Source organism: Jaculus jaculus, chromosome 1 (genome assembly GCF_020740685.1).
Source record: "Jaculus jaculus isolate mJacJac1 chromosome 1, mJacJac1.mat.Y.cur, whole genome shotgun sequence".
Classification (NCBI taxonomy): domain Eukaryota; kingdom Metazoa; phylum Chordata; class Mammalia; order Rodentia; family Dipodidae; genus Jaculus; species Jaculus jaculus.
Window position 1 is genome coordinate 33,504,715 of NC_059102.1, and position 24,807 is coordinate 33,529,521.

Here is a 24,807-nt window from a genome sequence, read left to right on the forward strand (position 1 = left end):
GAACAGGCAGCCAGCATGCAGGTGTGGAGGGGCTATGGTGTTCCTCCCATTGAAGCTTCAGCTGGGGGCTAAGATCCTATGGGGAGGGGTGGTTGCTATTGCTGGTTAGGCTTTGTGGCTGGAGAGGGAATTGGGGTTTCTCCTTCAGTACCCTTCCTCAGGGAGTCTCCCAGCTAAGGAGAGCAAGCTGCACATCCCTAAGGCCTGACGTCATCTACAGAGTGAAAGAATGTGCATGGCCAAAGGGGACAGCCTTTCACCAAATGCCCTCTCCCCAGTGGACAGCTGATGACACATTTGGGAAGTGACTTTCCCCCAGGGGCTGGGGTGCTGGATGTCATGTATGAGTCCCCCTCCACACTGCTGTCCTGTGGCTATGACACCTACGTTCGCTACTGGGACCTCCGCACTAGTGTTCGGTGAGTGAGTATATGGGGTGGGGAGGACCTATGGAAACCCCGTGCCAGTCTGGGTCCTTCTTCCAGTTTTGGGTCAGCCTAAGGCCCAGAAACTTCATGTCAACAAGGTCATGTCAAGCTCAGACTCCTTACCCTTGGGTAGCCCTGGTCCCTGTGGTCTAGACTGATAAAGGTGGGCATTTCTCAGAGCCTCTGCAGCCAGCAGGGAACTGTCCCTTAGGACTTTATTATCATCCCATGGGTCCTATGACAAATTAGCCTACCAGATGAAAACACAAATGTAGGCATACATACCAGCTCCATGGTTCAGGGCTTGGAAGATATCTTTAAAGAATGTCTTCTCCTGTTAGGTTTGGCTGGTAAAGAATCTGGTGGTTCAGGCTTCTCCCTCCCAGCCCAGTATACTTCTCTAACCTTGTCTCCCTCTTCCAGGCTCCTGGGGAAGTTTGGGCACCCTGGAAGAGGGCACCAAACCTCCATTTGTATCTTCCTGGGCAGGAAATGTGTAATGGAGTGGGAGGAGCCCCATGACAGTACCCTCTACTGTCTGCAGACAGACGGCAACCACCTGCTGGCCACAGGTTCTTCCTACTATGGTGTTGTGCGGCTGTGGGACCGGCGCCAGAGGGCTTGCTTGCATGTAAGTGTCTTGCCTACTCATGCCTCTGGGATGTAAGGAGTCATTATGGGCTTCATCTGAGACTGAGCATTATATTCAAGGAAAGAGTGCTCATGCCCCTATTTCACTGGGCCTAGGGATCCTGCATCAGAGCACCCCAATTCCCATTTGGAAAACTCATCACCCCTGTGTTCTTCTTTCTAGGCCTTCCCACTGACATCAACCCCGCTCAGCAGTCCTGTGTACTGCCTGCGCTTCACCACCAAGCATCTCTATGCCGCGCTGTCTTACAACCTCCACGTCCTGGACTTTCAAAACCCTTGACGGGTCCCCAGTGCCTGTGCCTGTGGAGAAGCCAGCTACTCAGGGAACTCTCTTGCCTGGCAGGTGCACTGACACCCCCTCCCCCGTGCTCCTAGACCTGTGGCAGCAGTGCTCAAGCACCTGAAGCACCAGCACCTCAGAACTGGGGCTCACCAGAGAAGTGGGTCCTCCCAGGACCTGTGGTCTTGAGAATGTGTTGCTGAACCCAGGTGTGCACCCTTTTGGGCCAAAATAAGGGCCTGGCCTACAAAGGCCAGTCCCTCTTCCCTGCCTTCGGGGTGAAGTGCTCCCAGCTGGAAAGAGATGAGACTGCTGGCACCAGCCACCTCCTCAATCAGAACACACTTCTTACAAGCCTCTTGAGTTTAGGGGTTCATTTCTGGGGCACTAGCCTAGGTTTGCTTTGAAACAAAGAAAGGAAAAAGGGAACCTAACAGTTTTGAGTTCTGAGCTAGTCTGGGCAAATTTTAAAGAGAGATTCTGATGTAACTCAGACTAGCTGTGGAGACATGTTACTATTTTCAATTTTGTAAAAATAAAGTTTGATTCTTTGCCGGTCTGGTTCTTCACTGGTAGACTATTCTAGGAGGCCCCAGAAGACAAAACATCCGATGTGAACTCAGGAATGTAAACTCAGGTAAAAGGACAAGGACATGCTGGGTCCCACAGTGCAAAGGCTTCTTTTTTTTAGAAAGTACCCCCACTGACCATTCACCCCTTGAGGTGTATGCACACAGGACTGTGAAAGGGCTCCAGGCTATTTAGGTGCTAAGCTGGTATTACTTGTGGTGACTCGATACCCCACCATGCAATACCCTTAGAATACTCTTAACACTTATTCTGCCTCTTAACCCACAATGTCTTAAACAGTCTGTGCTGTTTCCAGAATTGCTGCATTTTTAGCTTTCTCTTCGCCTACACCTACCTGAGAGATATTTTCTTGAACCACTTCTAGCTGGCCCAGGGGCCTTTTAGCCCAGACTTCCAGCTCATTGGAGGAGGTGTCTTGCCCTGCTTCTACCTCCTTCTCCTATTAGCCAGAAGACTTCGTGGAAGGTCCCCAGGACAGAGGAGAGGCTATCATAGCAGCACCCTCCCAAGGGAGGCCAGTGGAGCTCAGGGAGAAACAGCTAACTGGGGTAGATAAAAGGGCAATCCATCTGCAAGCAGCTCTGATGAGTTTACTCAGGAAAGAAGACAACAGGCGGGCTAGCACTGCCCCAAGGCCGGTGTGGACTCTGTAACTCTCAGAAGGGCACAGGAAGCACCGTCCCAGAAAGTCCCAAGCCTGGAAGTCTCACAGCATTCTCTGCACCAGAGGTACAAGGCTTGGGGCCAGCTACTGGGTCTTACAGTCCCCATCAGCGCCATGGGCCATCTTTACCTTCTTTAGCTCCTTTTGTAGCTCTGACTCAGCCACCATGACCTCCTTTGGTTTCTTATACTGTGAAGGGAACCAGGAAGAAAACAAGTCACTATGTCTTCTCCTCACATACTCACAATTAGTCTCCTTCTGATCCCCCTTGTATATGAGAATAAGGAGATATGCAGAGTTGAAAGAGTCGCTCAGATCATGTGGTGGCGGAGGAGCAGACCCTGGACCACAACCCAAATCCTACGTTTTTCATCACTTTCCCATCATACTCTGCCCTCTTCCAGCTGTAAGCAGCATATGTGGTTCTCTTTTAGCCCTTTCCCAGCTCTTCTTAGATGAATGCAAGATGCCTGTTCTGCAACAAGCATACCAAGGGCAGGGGAAGAGGAATTTCTTTCTGATACCCATGGCCAAAAATCTGGGCAAATCTTACAGAGATTATCAGGGTGCAGTTGGCATGAGCAAAGCTCAGTGCAGAATCATCCAGAGGTAGCTGGTATCTGTCGAGGTCAGGAATGGAGAACTTCTTGTAGTACCTGTGGGGACACCAAGAGGCCATTAGGGAACCAGCAAGGTGAATCCAACAGTTGGGCATCAGGCCCTTTGCAACCAACTTTCTACACAGATCTCTTCCACACAGCCGAAGACAAAGAGAAAACCATCTTTATGGTTCGTGATTAAAAGGATGGCAGCCTTATGGCCAGGCCAACAGGGGAGCAGAGCTAATCATAAGCTAATCAAGGATCAGAGTGATTTCTGCAAGGCTGAGACTCTCAATGACAGGTAGAAGCCTCTTGTAATACACAAAGCACTCAAGCACCTGGGGCCTTCTTTACACCCCAAGCCTCATGGGAACCCCATGTCTTCACTAGGAACAATAAGGATATCTAGGGCTATCCCCAAGTTGGGGCCCCATAGTTGCCACTTATGTGAGACTTCTCTGAAAGCTTCACCACTTTTCCTATTTTGGGTGTCTTTGGAAGCCCATTAGCCTGACTACTTATAAGCCAGAGAGAAAAGCATACCCATGGGGAGCTATCAGTCTTGGAGGACAAACCATATGACTAATCATGGAAAGTGGATCTTGAGTTCTGGACCCCTTCCCTGGCCTGAGGACCGCACCCCTCCATTTTCACATAGCACACATGGTCCCTATTATGTGCAGGTGCCAAGGTGGATCAATGATTCCTTTTAGTCAAAACAAAATCAACCAGATAGCACCACCATGTGTAATTGGTCTTTGCATGGAGTCTGTCCCTTTGCCAAGACAGATCAGTGCTCAGAGGGATGAAATACACTGTTGGCTTTCTGGGCAGTTGTCAGTAGAGCGGGATTCAGGGTCAGAGGAGAGGAGAGGACAGCTCTTGGCTCTTGGTCCCTGTCAGATGCTTAGTACACCAGGGCCCAAAGAAAGGCCCTCTCATCCCTAACACATGCCCATGTAGCAATTTTCTTGGTGGAAGTGTGGCCAGGGCTGCCGGAGCCATTCCCTGGGCAAGGCATCACCCTCTGCTGCGAGGCTGTGTGGGCTGCAAAGGGAAATGCCTCAGGCAGGTACAAACAACTCAAGTGAGGGCTGGAGAGGATGGGCTTTTACTACTTCACAGGGCCTGGTCCTTGTGGTGACAGCTACTCCGAGTCCACTTCAAAAGCCCCAATGCCCTGGGGACTCAGCAAGTTGACATCAATGCAGTGCTTCTGCCCCCATCTTCCCTGCCCAAATCCCTCGGTTCAGCAGAGGCTCTGGGGCCCCTCTCTTCCCAGGTTCCCCACTCCCCACTAAGGTGCTGGGACCCATGGCAGGAAAAGAATGTTTATTTAAAGGCTGACAGTTCAAAAGGAGTGGGGGCTGGGGGGGGGGGTCCTAATGGCACTGCAAGTTGCTTTCTTGTCCAAAGCTCTGCCTGAGGGAAAGGCGATCCATCTGCCTGCAACAGGGTGGAATGCTGGCCGCATCCTCTTCCTAACCAGCAGGCTGAGGGCTCTTCCTGGGGCCCAGGCCTGGCTAGCAAAGGTGGCAGACACTGATAATAGCGGGAAGTCAAAGGTTAAACAGCAGAGATTAGGTGAACACAAAGGCTTGTTAGGAAGTGTTAACATCTTCCTTGCAAATATACACAAAACCAGGGGAGAAGTACCCCCCCCCCCCCAAACACACACACACCTAGTCAGGCTGGGCTAGTGGAAGGGAAAAGAATTCCAGGGTCTGGTCCCAGTGACAGCATCACGATCACAGGGAAGCTGAGGTACACGGCCTGCCCTCCTTCCTCATCCTGCTCCCCCCACCCGACTAGGGAATGGAGGCTTGACTGGCTACTAGCAGACAGCATAGGCCCAAGAGACAGTTTGGTTTTGAGTCTTGTGATGGACTTCATTCATTGGGTGAGGATAAACAACTTCTCAGAAGCTCCTGACAGCCAGTGCTCAAGGGAGCAAGGGTGCTTTTTCCCTTAGGGCCGCTACCCTCTCCTCATCTCTGCTCCCCCAGCTTTGGGGTTTGTCATGGCAATAGCTGCATCTGAATTTCTCACCAGTACCTAGATGAGAGGAATGCATTATGTTTCTGGAAAATCCAGAATGCTGAGCCTCAGGCAGCTCTAGGTGGGCAGCAGATATTTACTAAGTGTCCTAGGTCTTGAGCTGTGAGCTGATAATCGGAGTGAAGAAGAAGAAAAGCCTTATCTACAGCCCCACCTACACAGAGCCTGTATTTTTTCTCCTCAAAGTTAATTCTTGTACTGTTTCTGCAGGTACTCAACCTCCCCATCCCTGCCTTCTTTCACTGTTCTCAGTTACAACCAGACAATGAAAGATGTGTCCCTTTCTCCCCCTCCTCCTTTCTTTCCTTGTGCTGGAGATTAAATCTAGTAATTTGCATAAACTAACCTGGAAATGACATTTTTTAAATTAATTGAGAACTTCGCTGTATGAACATATTGCATATTGGTCATATGCTATATTCTATGTTCCCTCTCCCTCCACCCCTGGGCTTTTATTTATATATTTATTTTGGGGATTTTTGAGGTAGAGTTTCACCCTAGTCCAGGCTGACCTGGAATTCACTATGTAGTCTCAGGGTGGCCTTGAACTCACAGTGATTCTCCTACCTCTGCCTCCAAATGCTGGGATTAAAGGCACGTACCACCACACCTGGCTTTTTTTTTTTTGAGGTGGGGATTACTGAGGATCAAACCTCAGGCCTCACACATGACAAACAAGGATTTTACCACTGAGCCCTCTCCTGACATAATTTCTTTCTTAATGCTTATTCTGTATACTGGTAACCCTCAAAACAACCCTCTCTGATCTATTACATCGCTCTTACAGAAGAGAAAACTGAGGCAGAGAAGAATTATGGCACTAGCCCAGGTCATAAAACTGTACATATAGAAATCCTTGTTATAAGTTAATTTCCCCATATTCTTACTATAGGTAACAAGACTACGTGGTCTAGCATCTGAATATGTCCAAAGACAAATCAGACATTGAAAGGAAGATTCAGTCTGCTTGTTCACCTACCTGCAGGACCCCTGAGCATTCCATCCTTTCTGAATATCTAGTATCTTCAAAAAACTTACATGGAGCCGGGCATGGTAGCGCATACCTTTAATCCCAGCACTCAGGAGGTAGAGGTAGGAGGATTGCCATGAGTTTGAGGCCACCCTGAGACTCCATAGTGAATTCCAGGTCAGCCTGGGCTAGAAAAACAAAACAAAAAAAAAAAAACGAAAGAAAAAGTAAAAACTTACATGGGCTGGGCGTGGTGGCGTACTTAGGAGGCAGAGGTAGGAGGATCACTGTGAGTTTGAGGCCACCCTGAGACTACATAGTGAATTCCTGGTCAGCCTGGGCTAGAGTGAGACCCTACCTCAAAACACAAACAAACAAAAACCAAAGAAAGGACTGGAGAGATGGCTTAGCAGTTAAGGCACTTGCCCGTGAAGCCTAAGGCCCCGTGTTCAACTCTCCAAGTCCCACATAAGCCAGATGTACAAGGTGATGCAAAAGCATACAAGGTTACCCAAGTGTACAAGGTGATACATGTGTCTAGAGGCCTTGGCTTGCCAATTCTCTCTCGCTCACTCACTCTTGCTTTAAAAATAAATAAATAAATAAAGGGCTAGAGAGATGGCTTAGCAGTTAAGGCACTTGCCTGCAAAGCTAAAGGACCTTGGTTCGATTCCCCAGGACCCATGTAAGCCAGATGCACAAGATGGCACATGCATCTGGAGTTCATTTGCAGTGGCTGGAAGCCCTGGCACACTCATTCTCTCTTTCTCTCTCTGCCTCTTTCCCTCTCTCAAGTAAATAAATAAAAACAAAATATTTTTTAAAGAAAGAGGCCAGTCTGGTGGGTTTGAGTCAAAAAAAAAAAAAAAAGCTGGGTGTAGTGGTACATGCCTTAATCCCAGCAGAGGTAGGAGAATCACCATAGTTCAAAGCCACCCTGAGACTACATAGTGAATTCCAGGTCAGCCCGGACTAGAGCGTGACTAGGTTTAAAAAACAAAACAAAGCAAAACAAAAAAGACTCTTGACAGAAGCAAATGCTGCAACAAGGACTCCTGGCCAGGCCTTGTCCTGTGACCCTGGACAGGTCACTTAATTTCTGGGCCTCAGTTTCTTGTCCTAAATTCTTTCTTCAAATCAAGGAGCTGTGCTAAATGAACTTTAAACCACATTAAATCAAAGACTCCAATATAGGCAACTCTAAACCTCTCCTTCCCTATGGTGAGCAGACAGCTACTTCAGTTTTGCTAATGACCAATGCCAACTGACCTTCAGAAATGGCCTACCACCTCCCATCTCACTCTGCTGTATCCTCTGCCAGCCTTTGCTCCCCTCTTCCTTGCAGTGAGTGGGGAAGGGTGCATAGCAGGGCCTCAGTGAGAGCCCTGCCGGAGGAGCACGGCTGCTGTGGACAGTCCTCTCGCCTGCACACTAGCTTGGTAGATGTCCAAAGAAGTCTCCACCAGTACTGCCATTCTCATGGCAGTAGACATATTTTCTTAAACCTCAAACTCTGGGCAGACTGTCACCCCTACTTCTAACAGTCCTGACTAGAGGTCACAAGGCACATGAACACAATCAAGGTTCTCAAAGTCCTACCAAAAAGAATCCTATGGAGACCAAGTGTCCTAAAATTACCTGATCATAGAATCCTTTCTTCTAGTGATGCCTATTAACATCTTCCATGGTGACAGTACCATCAATGTCAAATTAGCCAAGCTGTCTTCAGATTCTATTTCCCAAACAATTGTTGAGGTCCTGCTTTGACTCCCTGGTCATTGTACAGGGTGCTTGTATGTATGATGTCATCAAATGGTCTGTGAGGTAGTATTAGCATGCCCTTACCACAGATGAGAACCTGGCCAAAATAATACTGTTGGCACATGGCAGATGCTAGATTTAAGCCAACCTCTTTCCATTCTAGCACATGCTCCATCATTCCACTTACGGCTGCCTCTATACTGAGGCAAAGAACCTTCTTCATACATTCTTACCAGGGCCACATCATGCCACATCAGGGTCCTTGGTTTCACTAATGCCAGAGACCAAGGACTATCACAAGTCAATAGAATCAGCTCCTCCAAGCAAAGTGGCAATCTAGTTCCTTAGGGGCAAGGGAACTCTGGGTTGCGTTCACTGGGAAGTACAGTTTAATACTAGAACTAGAGTGGGCATGGCACTTTCAAGTGGGGGAAAAGGCTGAATCAAAAATGTCATGGTTGCTGGGCATGGTGGCACATGCCTTTAATCCCAGCACTTGGGAGGCAGAGGTAGGAGGATCACCGTGAGACTCCATAGTGAATTCAAGGTCAGCCTGGGCTAGAGTGAGACCCTACCTTGAAAAACCAAAAAAAAAAAAAAAGGGCTGGAGAGATGGCTTAGCGGTTAAGCGCTTGCCTGTGAAGCCTAAGGACCCCGGTTCGAGGCTCGGTTCCCCAGGTCCCACGTTAGCCAGATGCACAAGGGGGCGCACGCGTCTGGAGTTCGTTTGCAGAGGCTGGAAGCCCTGGCGCGCCCATTCTCTCTCTCCCTCTATCTGTCTTTCTCTCTGTGTCTGTCACTCTCAAATAAATAAATACAATTAAAAAAAAAAAGTTGGACACTGAAGACAGGCCACTTCCTCCTGACTTTCTATACGCAGTTACATAATCCTTACTACATAACACAAGAGTAAACATGCATTGTGCCTATCCCTGGAATGATGTAATGATCAGAAAACAGATTTAAAGTAGTCTGAAAAAGTAAAATTCTGTTCAAAGGAAAGGCTGTGGTATTTTGTTGAATGAATAGAAGTACAGGTTTAGAACACATTTCTCCAGGTAAAAGGTGAAAATGCCATCAGATTCCAGAAAGAGTTGGTTGAGTTTGGTGGCCTCGCCAGTCTACCTTCTTAACAGAGATACCTGCAGAGGGCAGGGCTGAGCCAGGCTGGGACATGGACCAGAGGCTCTGTGTGGGTTCAAAGTGGGCACCAAAATAATCTCCCCTGTGTGGGACCTTCCCGATCTTAGGATGCCACTCCTGCCTCACCTTGCCTCCCCAAAATTTTCAAATATGCCCCTCCTGACCCCTGCTCATGAACACCAGAATGGAGTTCTAGTAACCACGGAGCCCCTGGCCAATAGCGCCACCTATGGCATATGCATGCAGGAGATGGGACCCAGAGGATCATCTGCTCACAGATGAATTTTTTTGGTGAGCTAGCTAGCCTCACTCTGGTAATCACATTTCTGCTTGATATCTGTATTCGACAGTGACCTCTGGGGGACAAAGAGGAGGCAGCAGCCAGCTCAACAAAGTGCGAAGCTGCAGATTCAAATGCTAGCAGAAGCACTTTTCTTCCCAGCTTGGACCCAGGGCTTCTTACACAGGGGAATGCTTGCTGAAGCACGGAGTTTGTTTTCCTAGAGGCAATTCCTCTGTTGTCTGAAACTGCTAAATTCCACTTTAGGCACTGACTCCTGTTAATGATGAGAACAATAACGGGAACAAATGGCCTTCTATCTGAGGGCTTCGATGTGCTTTATAAATGCAAACTCTTGTTATGACTTTATATTTGTAGGCAAGGCCCACTGCAGGGGTTGCTGGCTGCATCTACAGCAATACCCTGAAATTAATTCATTCATCTCCACCCTTTCTCCTGTCCCATTAACCCTGCACAAATGATAGGATGTGGGGGTCATAAGAGGAAGACAAACCCAGGACGGCCTTGCCCTCAGCAGACCACAAAGGAAAGTTGAAATAAAATGACACAGAGCTCTAAGGGCCAGAGCATCAGCCTACTTTCCCTTAGTTCAGGGAGGGATTGGGGTTACTGCTGCCCAGTATGATACTTTAAAATCCTATAACTGCCCCCAAGGCAGGTGTGCCAATTCTTACAGTGATGCTACCATACCATGTTACTATGGATTGGATCCAGCCAAGAGGTCAAAGTCAAGGTCATAATAAAAATCACCAGAAATCAGGTTGAAGAGATGGCTTAGCAGTTAAAGCACTTTTGTGAATCCTAAAGATTCAGGCTCAATTCCCCAGTACTCATGTAAACCAGGTACACAAGGTGGCACATGCATGTGGAGTTTGTCTGCAGTGACCAGAGGCCCTGCTGTGCCCATTCTCTGCCCCCCCCAATAAAATTACCAGAAATCACAAATTAACAAACATGTGATATCCACATCCTCTCATTCAGTCAACAAGTGGTCACTGAGCCCAGTGTGTGCTGGGAAAACTGGTTCAAGTTCCCCCAACCTAATAGAGCTGTTGCAAAGAGGAATCCTGTCCACTTTCGATGGCCCTGAGGTTTCAGTTCTGCCTACCTTCTTCCCTCAGACTGAACGAAGGCAACTGTTCTGCCTTCAGGGTCCTCACCTTAGTTCACCACAACTCACATACAAGCAGATAAGCCACTCACTTCTTGTTGGTTGTTCTGACAATGATGCAGCGCTCCTTCTGGGCCACGGAGACCCCATAGACATCCTTTGGGTAGGGTAGGTTTCGAATCCGCCACTGGAAACTTGTTTTGGTGTCCTTGCGGATGAAGATAGGCTGTGAAAAGCAAATCCAACTCAAGGTCCATTTTGGGGAAGGGTGTAAAGGAATGATTCCCACCCTCCCCAAGTCCAGGGCCAGACAGGAGACCCTCTGCTCTTCTCCACCACTCCCGTCTGAAGTTATTATTATGACCTACTAGACCTGAAGGCCTTGTCCTGAGATGACCAAGACCAAGGCAAACCCTTTGGACATTCTCACAAACAGTGTGACCATGTAAGCACATTGGATATAAGGTGGGGAACAAGTCATGGTAATTGACCTTAAGGGCCAGAAGTTTCTCCCCACCCCAGGCCCCTTAAGACACCTAGACAGAAGACATACACTGGCATTGCTTTCTTTGATGAGCTCAGGCCCCAGACTCCCTGCTCCCGAGGGTGCTGGCTCTCCTACTTCAAGCTGCCACTGGCCCAAGGCTCCAAGGGAAGTTTTCATACGCCACTTTCTCACTGGAAAAAGAAGCAAGCAATGGGATTATAGGAAGGAAAGGGTCTCTGTTCTTCCCTGAACCTAACATGACCAGAAGAGGATAGAAGTGAAGGCTTTTATGCTGGGCTTTGTTATCTGAATGGGGACTCCAGAACCTGAAATCTCATGGCAGCGTTTCAGCATCAATTTGTAGAGTCCTCTTCAAGAATGCGCAGACAAAAGAAACTGGATTGAAGCTCTGAAAGGAGCCAAGTGGAGTCAAGAAATCCTCAAGTATGGCACCAACCAGGGAAAAATTGAGTGCTAGGAAAGGTAATTTTGGCAATGGGAAAATCTGGATCCTCAGAAAGTTTAAATGCTTTTTTTTTGGTCTTGTTTTTGGTGTGTAGCCCTGACTGGCCTCAACCTTAATGGTACTCCTACAGCCTCAGTCTCCCAAGGGCTGGGATTACAAGCATATGTCACCACCCGCCCCCACCCCCCAATGCATTTTTTTTCCCCTCAAGAAATTGTGCAGAGGAAAAAATGAATTGAGAGTGAAAGCTGTTGGGCAGCTTTTTCTCATGATTCAGAAAATCCAAATATAGAAATTCACTCCTTTCAGTTATACCTAGCGTTTTAAAAAAAGCCCATTATAGTGAACAAAATCTTGAGCTCAGTGGTAGAGCTCTTTGCCTGGAAAGACCTGGGAGAAGTGCCGGGGTTGGTCTCCAGCAAGCATACCTACGTCTTAAGTATACTACTCACAGCTCTGCTCTGATTCTTGTGTAAAACATAATTTTAAATTTACAGTTTTATAATGCACATAGTCATCTCCTTGTTTTACAGAGTAGATATTTGCATGAGGTTTTTGGTTTTTGGAGTTTCTTGTTTGTTTTATTGACATGAGGGGTCTCATTTAGTAACCCAGGTTGGCCTAGAACTCACTATGTAACCCAGGATAGCCTCGGTCTCACAGCAATCCTCCTGGCTTGGCATCACAAGTGTTATAGTGATAGGCCTGAACCACCATGCCTGGCTCTGGGTTTGTTACAGCACATATATTACGGAAACTTTAAAATCAGAAACTAGTTTAGCTGACATTTCTGGGGAAACCCTTGCCAGGATTTTCATGAGCCCACGTGCTAGTGACTCTTGTGCCCACCAAGTGTGGGGAGATGTTTTGTTGAGCACCACATCCTCCACATCTTCCCTTCTGCACTTGGAAGTCCTAAAGCTGTCATCTTGGAGCATCTTCCAACCAGAGTAGCAGTCACTGCTAAAGACCAGCAGCTCTACAGCTGCTGCCAGGCGGTGAGCAACTCTGAAAGCGCCTGGTAGGCGATGTAGCCGTTGCCAGGGGACCTCCTTTTCCAGGTGGGATGGGAGGGTGGGAGTGTCAGGCCAATGGGGCTTCTGAGCAGCTGTGCCAGCCCTGCATACGCTCACTGCTGTGAGCGCAAGAGCTGAACAGGACAGCGGTTGTAAAATTAGAATCTTCCCTTGAATATGGGCTTTTATAAGGTCTGCTGCATTCTGCAGTGTGATTTTATTACATCTTAGGGCCAGAAATTCTCCCTAGAAACACATTACCAAGTTTATAATGAAAATTAATAACAAAGAGTAAAACTTGGAAATATGCTTTACAGAAAACTTCTTACCCCCACAAATACTTCTTAAGTGAATGGACTGTGACCAGGAGTATACCCAAATCTACTCACTGTAATACCTCACTTAACTAGAAGCCAGCCTCTAGGGACCTCTGTCACAGTCGCAAACTCAGAAGTGACAAATGTCTCCTATTAGCAGCTTATTTTGACAAGATGCATGAACCCTGCTCCCTACCATGGGAAAGCTCACTCCTGGATCCTCAAAGTATGTGCTCAGCCGCTAAGTGCAGGCTGGGGACATAGCTCAGTGGAACAGCCTATGCCCGTGCCTAACATGTATAAGGTCCCGGGTTTGCTCACCAACACTGAAAAAAAGAAAGAATATACAGCTACACACACACACACACATATATCTGGGTTTGCTCACCAACACTGAAAAAAGAATACACAGCTACACATACATACACACATACATACATACACACACACACACACATACATACATACATACATACATACACATGCAGGAAATTACTGTTTCCCCAAACATTGACAACAGTATCAGGAGCTGCTCACATTGGAGGGCAGGGCTACACAAGCACTTGAGACCTCTTAGTGTAACAACAAACACACCCCCTAGTCCACACGTTATTGCTACGTGATAGAACACAATCATCACAGATTTCAAAGCATAGGTGTTCCTCTAGAAAGACCTAGTTGAATCCCTATGTTCTTAAAATGATAATGAATACTTCTTTCCTACCTGCTTGCTTTAACTCTTATCATTACTTTCTGGGAGACAGAATATGAAGAATTACTAAGGAATAGTGAGATCTATTTGCAAAAGCCACAGTTGAAATTCAGGCCTTCTACTGGGCATGGTGGCATACACCTGTACATCCTAGTATTTGGGAGGCAGACACTGGAGAATGACAAGTTATAGGCCAGCTGGGGCTATACTGTAAAACCCTGTCTTAAAACAAACAAAAGAATTCAGGTCTTGTATCCCCAAATTGAGAACTGAGTCATCAATAGAAGTATAGAAGACTCTCAATGCTCGGTAGGCATACATATGTAATCAGAAAAGTGTCTTTCAGCAGCTCTGATTCTTATTATACTTCAAAAGCGAGGCTCTGATGACTGATGAGGGGCAGGTCGCTAGCAGGGCTGGAGAAGGACTGGATGTCCCAAAACACATTCCCAATGTAGTCTCAAGAGCAGAGCTACCCCAGGAGTTCCTGGCTACTCTTCTACTTCAAGGCAGGCTGGCTCTTCCAGGGCAACCTCTCCCTGAAGGAAAAGTCACTGCTGGCTTCTTCCTCACTTCTCACCTTAAAAGCCACTGGGGGTCATGGGAGCTTGGCACTCTTGGCTTCTTCTTCCTTTTTTTAAATTTTCATTTTTAACATCTCAGGGAATTGGATTCTTTGTTAGAATGTAGTGTAGATGTTTTCCTTTCCAATCTTTCAAGAAACAAGATACCATAAAGGATTTGGTGAAGTCCTTACTTTTCCCGTGCACACATGCCTGAGTGCACATGTGCAAAAACAGTGTCTTGTCTTGTCTTTGTTCCCGTACTCAAGGACAGCTCCTGCGGCAACAGAAGACTGTTTCCACCTGCTGTCATTCTGATTTGATTATATGTTAAACCCAAACTGGTAAGTACAAGACAGCTCCCTGGGATGCTGTCATCTCTTCCTCGCTGAGCCAGGGCAAGACCTTGGAAAGGAGACTTCCACAGGACCCTTCCTGTGAAGGGTCTGACTGGGAATGTATGGAGGAAGCAGTGCCTGGGGACCTTTTCCTAAGTCAGCAGGAAGCAGGCTGATGTCCTAGACTATAGAAAAAGGCCCTGTCTTTCAGGTGGACTGGAAAGTGGAGGTCCTAAAGGCCTCTTTCCCCAAAGCTCCAAGGCCTGGCCCACTTCCAATGCAGGTAATTACATTCCCCTTTCCTAAATACTCCCTGCAGCTTAAACTGGATGCAGAATTCTTCTTTTCTGCCCTAAAACACTGCAACATTGCTATGTGGCTATTAAACAGCTGCCGTGGCCCATCCCTGAGGAGGCTGAAGGGAATCGAGTGGGTCATTTATAAAGCCGCTGAAGTGCCTGGGGATGAAAGTGCTCAATATCCTCCAAATGCAGCCTGCAGTGGTTAGGCTGGCGGTCAAATACCAAAGCAGATTAAGCGGTAATCCGAATGTAATCGCTGGGGGATGGCTTGCCCTTCAGCCTTGGCCCCCCTGGACATGCTGTGTTCTTCTGGGGCCGGTTTGATGTTCCGATCATTGTTACACGGCCCCTCAGCTTTTTCCTCTATGAATACATACAGCATTCATTGTGGGGGGTGGGAATGAATAGCCCCAAGAGGGTAGAAAAAAGATGACACTAACATGCTTATTAACACTGACTGGAGGAACTTTGTCCAAGACAGATGCACACCTACTGGCAATTTTTCCTTTGTGAATTACTTTCTGAGCTTTTCTAGCAGAAAACCAGTCTGACCAATTACCAAATTTGTATAATTAGCTGAAAAAATGGAAACCATTTCATTTACTGCCACAAAAACTGTCTCCATATTTTACTTTATAGTATGCACAAGCAAAAGCTAGCTCTGGTCCTGGGATTATTTATACTTATGAATAAGTAGGCAAGCATGGTAGTGTGTGCCTGTAGTCCCAACTACTTGGGAAACTGAGGCCATAGCACTCAAGAGTTTGAGGCCAGCCTGGACAATGTAGGGAGATCTTGTCTCAAAAATAATAATAATAATGGACAATATTTTACAAGAGCAGCTGGGTAAGGGATGGGGGAGAAAAAGAGTAAAGGTGGATGTGCTAGCAAGGCATGATAGCACATTTGTAATCCCAGCACTTGGGAGGCTGAGACAAGATGAGTGCCATGAATTCAAAGCCAGCCTGAGATACACAGTGAGTTCCAGGCTAACCTGGGCTACTTAGCAAGACCCTGTATTGACAACACAAAGTTAAATTAGGCTGGTTAAGCATTCTCAACTCTCAACCCCATGCTGTTGCATATTAAAGCACAAACTCATACAGGGAAGCACTAAGCTTAGTCCTGGCTTAGATACCAACTAGCCTTCTTAACTCCAGGCTTAACTTCTTTGAGTTTGTTTCTTCAACTGTAAAATGGGGGCACTAGTACCTATGTTGTAGGGCTTTAATGAAGATGATTACATGATAACGCATGTAAGGCCCTTGGCATAGTTCCCAATCAGGGTGTGATAATGTCAGTATTATATAAACTTTAGCCACATGGTGCTCTCCAAGAACAGCCTCTTTCCTCCATATCTGCTGTTAAAACAAGTTTGAAAGCCATAGTCCCTCTCCACCTGCCACCAGAAATGGCAGGTTAACATGGGCTGTGGCACACAGAGCGCTATAGATGAGGGACCCTGGACTTATTCTTAGTTTTAATTTCATATCCAAGCACAACAAAGGGTCCTGGGTTTTACTTGTTTGTCTTTACAGCCTTGGAAGCCCTAGCTGCTTTATTTGCTCTGGGTGAAGAAGGGGCTCGGGCAAGGAGCTGAGGCCAGACTGGCGGGCTTGTGGTGGTTAGCCCACGTGACCTCTGCTTTCATAAGTTCTCCCCTGTTAGGCATTCCAAGGCTGTCACCCCCTGGGAGCACTATAAATTACAATGCATTGTGAGGATATTACTACTGTATTGGTTTCCACCGAATCAGTGTCATATGCTAAACACATCAAGATTTTTAATAGCACCAGACTAAACCAATTGGGATTGGAACCCAAGCAGCTCATAATAAGAAGGGATCAACACTTCACTCTGCAACTGAACATGCACAAGACACACATTTTAAGATTGGAGACTAAGAGAATGCAAACCAGTATAACCCATATTGTCGGTTCTAGACATTTATGAGCTGTCAGAAAAAGGGAAAAAGAAATTCCCTCACCAATACTACCTGTCGATCAGACCCAGGAAGAAATTAAAGTCAAGAATAACAACAAGAAAATAACCCAGCCCATGATCCCATCATTGGTCTTAGCATTTCAGGTGGAACTTAATAAAGAGACCAACTCCCACAGCAGACAGCCTTAGGCCCTGGGTCACAGAGCCAGTCACCCAGCTCTGGGAAGTCAGTTCATGCTGATGTGTGTACCTGGGAATAGAGAATGGACAGATCAAATACTCCCCAGACACTCAAGCCTATTCTTAGAGAGAAAAAAACCCTGCAAAAATGAAAATGACAGTACTTGCAAAATCACCATTCCTACCCACTTTCATTCCTTAAGATGAGGGTCATGTTTAATAGTGTTGCCTTGGAGCAAGGTCAGAAGCCACTGCCTGATGCTTGTCTTTTGTGTGGCTTTGGAAAGCAGAAGAACAAGCAGCAAAAAGCCTGAAGTGAAAGCCTACTCAGCTACAAGACTCCATCTGTACCATCTCCTCTGTGAAGCTTCTTCCAACTACTTTTCTATATCCCCATCCCTGGCATAGAAGATTCATTCTCTCTCTCATTTACCTGGAGGAGGTGGTGGATTTTACTGGGTAAAAGGATTTAACTCTGCTTCTAGTATCCAGACTTTTCTCAGGAGTAATCTTACCCCAAAGGCTTCAGTCTCCCTAACTCCCACATTGCATGCTGAGGCCCACCCTCAAGCCCAAGGCCAGAAGCATTCAACTGTGGCTCTAGGAGCTGGACACTTACCAAGTAGTTCATTTGTCTTCTCGTCATATTCTTCAGCCATTTCTTTCCCATCTGGGAATAAATAGTGCACCATCCTTTTCCCTATGCACAAAGCAGAGAATACCTTACCTCAAAGTCTCCCCTTCCCTTGCCCCTTAAAGTTCAAAGGGTCTATTTCCCAAAGCAGCAAGAGTCTCCACCAGAGCCTCCCCTGAACTGTGCCAAACAGCAGTTGCCATCACTTCAGGACATGTCCTAGGGCTGTCCTTCTTTTTTTCTTTTTTAATTTTTTAAAAATTTATTTATTTGAGAGGAGAGAGAGAGAGAGGGAGGGAGAGAGAGACTGTGCATGCCAGGGCTTTCAGCTGCTGCAAAGGAATCCCAGATGCATGTGCAACCTTGTGTATCTGGCTTATGTGGGTCCTGGGGAATCGAACCTGGGTCCTTTGGCTTTGCAGCTAGGACTATCTTTCTTTCTCTGAACATGTTCTACTATTTTCTCCACCAACAGTAGCACCATGCTTCTTCCCAACTGTGAACTCTTCTTTCCCCCAAAATCCAGCTCAAATGTACTTCCATTGGGAAGTCTTCCTTAGCTATCACCTCTAACCACCATAGCAGAACTAATCACTTCCTCCTCTGTGCCTCCTCATATCTACAGAGGAGCACCATGACTCCGGTAAAAGCTCCAGACACAAATGACATGTCTTTTTCCCCCCAGTTCTTGCACTGAAACCTGTGTGCTCAGAATGTGAACTGGGCTTCCTGAAGGCATTTCCTTCTACCAAGCCACTGCTCTGCTTCCTTCTACATACCTCCAGGCCATTCTCCTCACAAAACCCAGGATGCTATCTATCATCATGTGATCATGTGCTTTCTTTCTGACATGAGCTTTGGCTCTGATTTGACATCTACTCGTATGGTTCTTTGACACAGGTTGTCTCTTCTCCTGGACAGAGACAGTTTTATCTCTGGGCCTATGCTTCTCCTGAGACCAAGCAGGGTTGTCTGGCACATAGCAGGAACTCAAATACTGACTGAAAGAGTAAGTAAACATTGATGTACCATCCACTGAAAGGACAGAAGAGGGCATGGTGGTGCACACCTATAATAGCAGTGCTAGGGAGGCTGAGGCAGGAGGATTGCCATGAGTTCGAGGGAGGCCTGGACTACAGGGTGAGTTCCAGGTCAGCTTGGGCAATATTGAGACCCTGCATCAAACAAAAATAAATGATAACAAAAATGTTGGGGCTAGAGAGATGGCTTAGGAGTTAAGGAACTTGCCTGTGAACCTAAAAACTGAGGTTTGATTCCCCAGAACCCATGTAAGCCAGGTGTACAAAGTGGTCCGTGTATCTGGAGTTCATTTGTAGTGGCTGGAAGCCTTGGCATGCCCATTCTCTATCTGCCTCTCTCTCTCTTTCTCAAGACAAGGAAATAAATAAATAAAATACTTAAAAAAAAAAAAACTTGAAAGGACAGAAGATCCCAAGGGAATCTTGTGCAGCTCCTCTTACCAGGAGGCACAGTCACAAGCACTTGCTTAAGGATGATATACTTTCTTTGTTTATACAGAAAGGCAGGCAGGTAGATACAGGCAGCTTCCTCAGAAAGTCTTAATAAGAGGGTGCTTTTTTTTTTTTTCCAGGTAGGGTCTCACTATAGCCCAGATTGTCCTGAAACTTACTCTGTAGCCCAGGCCAGCCTCAAACTCATGGCAATCTTCTTAACTCAGCCTTTCTAGTGCTGGGATTAAAAGCATGTGCCACCATACTCTCTTGTAAGGCTGAATATTGTTCCAGGGCTTCTGGACATTTTTCTAGTGAAAACCTGCTCATGACCCACAGAATCTCTAGGAGGGAAATCTTCAGGCAAATTGACTGGGCATATCCACACAGTCAGAATTTTCTTTTGGTTTGGAAAAAAATGTTATCATTTTGTAATATCACTAATAAAAGAATAAAGTACTGTTCTATGATTAAAGGCAACGAAAGCAGAAACTTAACAAGTATTTGTATACTCATGTTCAGGCAGCATTATTCACAATAGTCAAAAGATAAAAGCAACCCAAGTGTATGTCAAAAGGTAAATGAACCAAATAAATGGTGGGAGCTGGGGAGATGGCTCTGTGGTTAAAGGTGATTGCTTGCAAAGTCTACTGGCCCAGGTTTGAGTCTGCAGCCACTCAAGTAAAATCAGACACAAAAATGACGCAAGCATCTGGTACTTGTTTGCAGCAAGAGACCCTGGTGCACCTGCCATACACACATGCAAATAAAGTTTTAGAAAAACCCAAAATGGGGGCTGGAGAGATGGCTTAGCGGTTAAGCGCTTGCCTGTGAAGCTTAAGGACTCCGGTTTGAGGCTCGATTCTCCAGGACCCACGTTAGCCAGATGCACAAAGGGGCACACGCGTCTGGAGTTCGTTTGCAGTGGCTGGAAGCCCTGGCGTGCCCATTCTCCCCCCCCCCCCGCCTCTTTCTGTCACTCTCCAATAAATAAATAAAAATGAAAAACCCAAAATGGGTGCTGTGCATGGTGGCGCATGCTTTTAATCCCAGCATTCGGGAGGCAGAGGTAGGAGGATTGCCATGAGTTCGATACCACGCTGAGACTACAGAGGAATTTCCAGGTCAGCCTGAGCTAGAGTGAGACCCTCCTACCTAGAAAAAGCAAAAAAAAAAAAAAAAAAAAAAAAAGCCCTGGTGATGGCACAAGCCTTTAATCCTAGCACTCTGAAGGCAGAGGTAGGAGGATCACTGTGAATTCAAGGCCACCCTGAGAATACATAGTGAATTCCAGGTCAGCCTGGGCTAGAGTAAGACCCTACCTTGAAAAAACAATCATAAAACAAAATGGTGGAGTGCATATATGTATACACACACAATGGGGCTCTGAAAAAGAAATTCTTTTTTTTTTTTTTTTTTTTTCGAGGTAGGGTCTCACTCTGGTCCAGGCTGACCTGGAATTCACTATGTAGTCTCAGGGTGGTCTTGAACTCATGGCGATCCTCCTACCTCTGCCCCCCGAGTGCTGAGATTAAAGGCATGCGCCACCACACCTGATTTGAAAAGGAAATTCTGGCACATTCTACAACATGGATGAACCTTGAAAACATTTGTTATGTGAAACAAATCATAAAAAGATAAATATTATATTATTCCACTTATATGAGATTCCTGAAGTACTCAAGTTCCTAGAGACAGAAAGTACAATGATAGCTTCCAGGGGCTGGGAGAGGAAGGGATGGGGAATCAAGTTCCTAGAGACAGAAAGTACAATGGTGGCTTCCAGGGACTGGGAGAGGAAGGGATGGGGAATTAATGTATTTATTGGGCTTACACTTTCAACTTAGGAAAATGAGAGGTTCTGGAGACAGATGTGGTGATGATTGCAAAACAATGTTAATGCATATAATTTTATTAAACCATACATTTAAAATGCTTACAATGGTTAATTTTATGCTATTTTCTAACCATAATAAAAAGAAAAACCACTGTTCAAGAAAATGTCCAAAAACTTCTGCATAACTGAAAACCACACTAGTCCCTGGTTCATCTACAATTTCTTCTTCTTCTTTTTGTAGTTTTTAAATTTTTTATTTATTAGAGAGAGAATGGGCGTACCATGGCCTAGAGCCACTGCAAAGGAACTCCAGACTCATGTGCCACCCTGTTTATCTGGCTTTACGTGAGTTTTGGAGAATCAAACCTGGGTCCTTAGGCTTCATAGGCAAGCATCGTAACCACTAGGCAATCTCTCCAGCCTTTCTTTTCATTTTCTAGCATTTCCTTACTGTTTCTTGAGAAAGTGGGCACTTGGTTATCCTTATATGTTAGCACCTCCCTAGCACCGCATCTGACACAATGTTTAATACTTGACCAAATGAATGTTTTCATCCCACATTTTTTTATTCCTCAGTAACCTTAGGGTTGTTTTAGTGGGGATATATTTTTTAAAAATATTTATTTATTTGGGCTGGGGAGATGGTTCAGTAGTTAAGGTGCTTGCCTGCAATGCCTAACTACCAGAGTTTGAATCCCCAGTACCCACATAAGGCCAGATGCTCAAAGTAGTGCATGCATCTGGAGTTCCTTTGCAGTGGCTAGAGGCCCTGGTGTGCTCGCTCTTGCTCTCTCCTTGCAAATAAAAAAAAATATTATACCATGGGATATATTTTATAATAATGGAAAATGTTAATAAAAACTAAAAAAAAAATATTAAAAATACTTATATACATTTATTTGAGGGGAGAAGAGAGGAAGAAGCAAATAAATAGGGAGAATGGACATGTCAGGGCCTCCAGCCACTGTAAACAAATGCCAGATGTATGTGCCACCTTGTACAAATGGCTTACACAGGAACTGGGGAATAGAACCTGGGTCCTCAGGCTTTGCAGGCAAGCACCTTAGCTGCTAAGTCATCTCTCCAGCCCCTTCCCCCTCCAATCCCTTTAGTAACTTTTTAAAAAATTTTTATGTATTTATTTATTAGAGATGGAGGGAGGGAAGGAAGGAAGGAGAGGGAGAGAGCAAGAAACAGAATGGGCACGCCAGGGCCTCTAGCCACTGCAAACAAACTCCAGATGCATGTGCCACTATGTGCATCTGGCTTACGTGGGACCTGCAGAATCGAACCTGGGTCCTTAGTTTTCACAGGCAAGTGCCTTAACCACTACACTAAGCCATCTCTCCAGCCCCCTTTTTTATTTTTGAGGTAGGGTATTGCTCTAGCCTAGGCTGACCTGGAACTCACCATGTAGTCTCAGGCTGGCCTTGAACTTGCAGCAATCCTTCTACCTTGGCCTTCTAAGTGCTGGGATTAAAGGCATGTACCATTATGCCTAGCAGAGGGAGATAGAGAATGGGTGTGCCAAGGTCTCCAGCTGCTGCAAATGAACTTCAGATGCATGTACCACCCTGTGCATCCAGCTTGCCTTTACATGGGTACTGGGGACTCAAATTCAGGTCCTTAGGCTTTGCAGGCAAGTGCTTTCACCACTGACCCATCTCTCTAGCTGTTATAGTTTTTTTTTAATATTTTACATTTATTTATTTATTTGACAGAGTAAGGGGTGAGGGGAGGAGAGAGAATGGGTGCGCCAGGGCCTCCAGCCACTGCAAACAAACTCCTGACGCATGCACCCCCTTGTGCATCTGGCTAACATGGGTCCTGGGGAATCAAACCCGGGTTCTTTGGCTTTGCAGGCAAATGCCTCAATTGCTAAGCCATTCCTCCAACCCTGTCATAGTTTTTTTGAGCCAAACTCTCGTGTAGTCCAGGCTGGCCTTGAACTGGTCTCAAGTGCTAGGAATACAGGCATGTGGCATCATACTGACTTCCAGCCATATACTCTCACACCTCCATGACTTCATATGTGAGTCATTCTTCCTCATATAGTAATGTCTTTATCTTCACTTATCAAATACCTATTAATACTCTCTTAGGGGCTGGGTATTGTGGCTCACACCTTCAATCCCAGCACTTGGGAGGCTAAGATAGGAGAATCCCTGTGAGTTCAAGGCCAGATTGGGTTACATGGTGAGTTCCAGGTCAGCGTGGGCTAGAGTGATACCCTACCTAAAAACAAAACAAACACAAAAACTCTTAGAAAGCCGGGCATAGTGGCACATGCCTTTAATCCCTGCACTTGGGAGGCAGAGGTAGTATTGTCGTGAGTTCGAGGCCACCCTGAGACTACATGGTGAATTTCAGGTCAGCCTGGGCTGGAGTGAGACCCTAGATCGAAGAACAAAACAAAACAAAAAAACCTCCTAGAGGCCAGAAATACCACCTCTCTTTTGTTGAGTGATTATCCAAAGAAACAATCATAGGCTGGAAAGATGGCTCAGTAGTTAAAAGCATATGCTTACAAAGAGAGAATCACTTCCACCTTTTTGTTCTCATAGCATTTTATACAAGATTCCATCTTTTTTTTTTTTCTTGAAGTAGGGTCTCACATTGTAGTCCAGGCTGGCCTCTACCTCATGGCAATCCTGCCTTGGCTTTCTGAGTGCTGAGATTACAGGTAAGAGCCGCCTGACCCCGCTGAGAAGTACAACCTTTTTAACACATGCTATTACTTATGTACATGCTTTTTTCTTTCTTTTTTTTTTAATTTATTTTTATTTAGGTGTTTGTTTTTTTTTTTTTTTTCGAGGTAGGGTTTCACTCTGGTCCAGGCTGACCTGGAATTAACTCTGTAGTCTCAGGGTGGCCTCGAACTCACGGCGATCCTCCTACCTCTGCCTCCCGAGTGCTGGGATTAAAGGCGTGCGCCACCACACCCGGCTGTACATGCTTTTTTCATGACCACTTTGTGAACTCCAGGGGAACATGTCTCCAAGTGTTATAGTACAGAATTCCGAATACAGCAAAAGTCTCCCTAATGCTGCATTTTGGAACAAATAAGTATCTGACTTTAATTTCCATAGATTTCAGGCTTCCTTGCTGGGCTTCTACCTGTTAATTTCACCTTGCCTGACAAATGGGTCCTGGAAAGGATGGGGGGGGGCGCGGGTGTCTACACTATTCTAAGGAGGGAAAAAAGCCAAGACTCCAAAACCCCTGTGTCTAGTTTTAAAGGTACAGGCCTTGGCCCTTGTTCTCTTTCCTAAATCCCCTTTACAAGCATAATACAGCTGAAAAGGATCTCAGCGGTAACAGTGCTAGCCCACACACTTCATTCAACAGCCCACGAAAGGGAGGAGCCAACCAGTTCAGGGGACAACTGGAGAGGCCATGGTGAATCAATGGCAAACTTGAACTAGAGCCCAGACATCTGTCTTCTCCATGGCACCAGGCTACCATCAGCAACCAGACACCAAAAGTGACGATCATAGGATCCTTGGTCAAGAGCCAGTTCCACCCTAACGGGGTGGAAAAGTTGGGTCTAATCTAAAACCTTCCTGGACTTCAGTTTCTTAGTAAAATGGATGGGAAATTACCAGCCTCTTGGGACTGCAGCGAGGAGCCAATGAGACAAGAGTGTGAAAAGAATGTGTTAGCAACAAAACTGAGAGCGGGGCGGGATGGTGCAAGGAAAACCAGGGGGGGGTGTCATCTCCCTGGGCCTCAGTTTCCTCCTCTGCAAATGCAAGAAGCTGACTGGCTGGCAGGCACACTTCCAGCTCTGGGGCTGAACACTGGGGGAAGGGAGACGGAAGCCGCGCGGGGCTCGAGTTACCGTCCTGCAGCAGCGCCGTCTTCTCGGCCGCCCGCAGACTCTCCAGCCAGCCCGTCACCGCCATCTTCCCTCCGCCCCGCGGCGCGCCCCGCTGCTGTCATGGCAACTGCAGGGCCCAGGGGGCACTTCCGGCCG

At 46.4% G+C, this 24,807-nt stretch overlaps 2 protein-coding genes across 3 annotated transcripts in view; one reads left to right on the forward strand and one right to left on the reverse strand.

Annotated features, from left to right (window-relative positions):
- Nucleotides 1-1,919, forward strand: part of Fbxw4 (F-box and WD repeat domain containing 4) — a 111,001-nt gene extending 109,082 nt beyond the window's left edge. The window contains exons 7-9 of the mRNA XM_004659425.2: nucleotides 279-419; nucleotides 918-1,059; nucleotides 1,243-1,919. Coding sequence (XP_004659482.2) covers nucleotides 279-419; nucleotides 918-1,059; nucleotides 1,243-1,362 — 403 coding nt within the window. The 3' untranslated portion in view covers nucleotides 1,363-1,919. The remainder of the gene's footprint in view (nucleotides 1-278; nucleotides 420-917; nucleotides 1,060-1,242) is intronic.
- A 604-nt stretch (nucleotides 1,920-2,523) lies between these two features.
- Dpcd (deleted in primary ciliary dyskinesia homolog (mouse)) lies at nucleotides 2,524-24,785 on the reverse strand. Of its 2 annotated transcripts, XM_004659426.2 has the most exons (6): nucleotides 24,673-24,785; nucleotides 17,508-17,588; nucleotides 11,117-11,241; nucleotides 10,656-10,789; nucleotides 3,171-3,273; nucleotides 2,524-2,806 (listed from the first exon to the last, which is right to left on the reverse strand). In XM_004659426.2, exons 1-6 carry the CDS (start codon nucleotides 24,734-24,736, stop codon nucleotides 2,702-2,704), a joined length of 612 nt encoding a protein of 203 aa, XP_004659483.1. In that variant the 5' UTR covers nucleotides 24,737-24,785; the 3' UTR covers nucleotides 2,524-2,701. The 2 variants fall into 2 exon arrangements, with proteins under 2 accessions (XP_004659483.1, XP_045015631.1); XM_045159696.1 differs by lacking the exon at nucleotides 17,508-17,588 and having other exon boundaries at nucleotides 24,673-24,762.
- Between the last annotated feature and the right edge of the window lie 22 nt (nucleotides 24,786-24,807).

Excerpts from the sequence above, each read along its gene's own strand:
- Dpcd (XM_004659426.2), bottom strand. The coding sequence starts at position 24,736 with ATGGCGGTGACGGGCTGGCTGGAGAGTCTGCGGGCGGCCGAGAAGACG. Across the intron at positions 11,242-17,507 it reads GAAGACAAATGAACTACTTG|TGAGAAAGTGGCGTATGAAA; the intron begins GTAAGTGTCCAG and ends TTCTTTTTCCAG. Across the intron at positions 10,790-11,116 it reads TCAAAGAAAGCAATGCCAGT|CCTATCTTCATCCGCAAGGA; the intron begins GTATGTCTTCTG and ends TGCTTTTCACAG.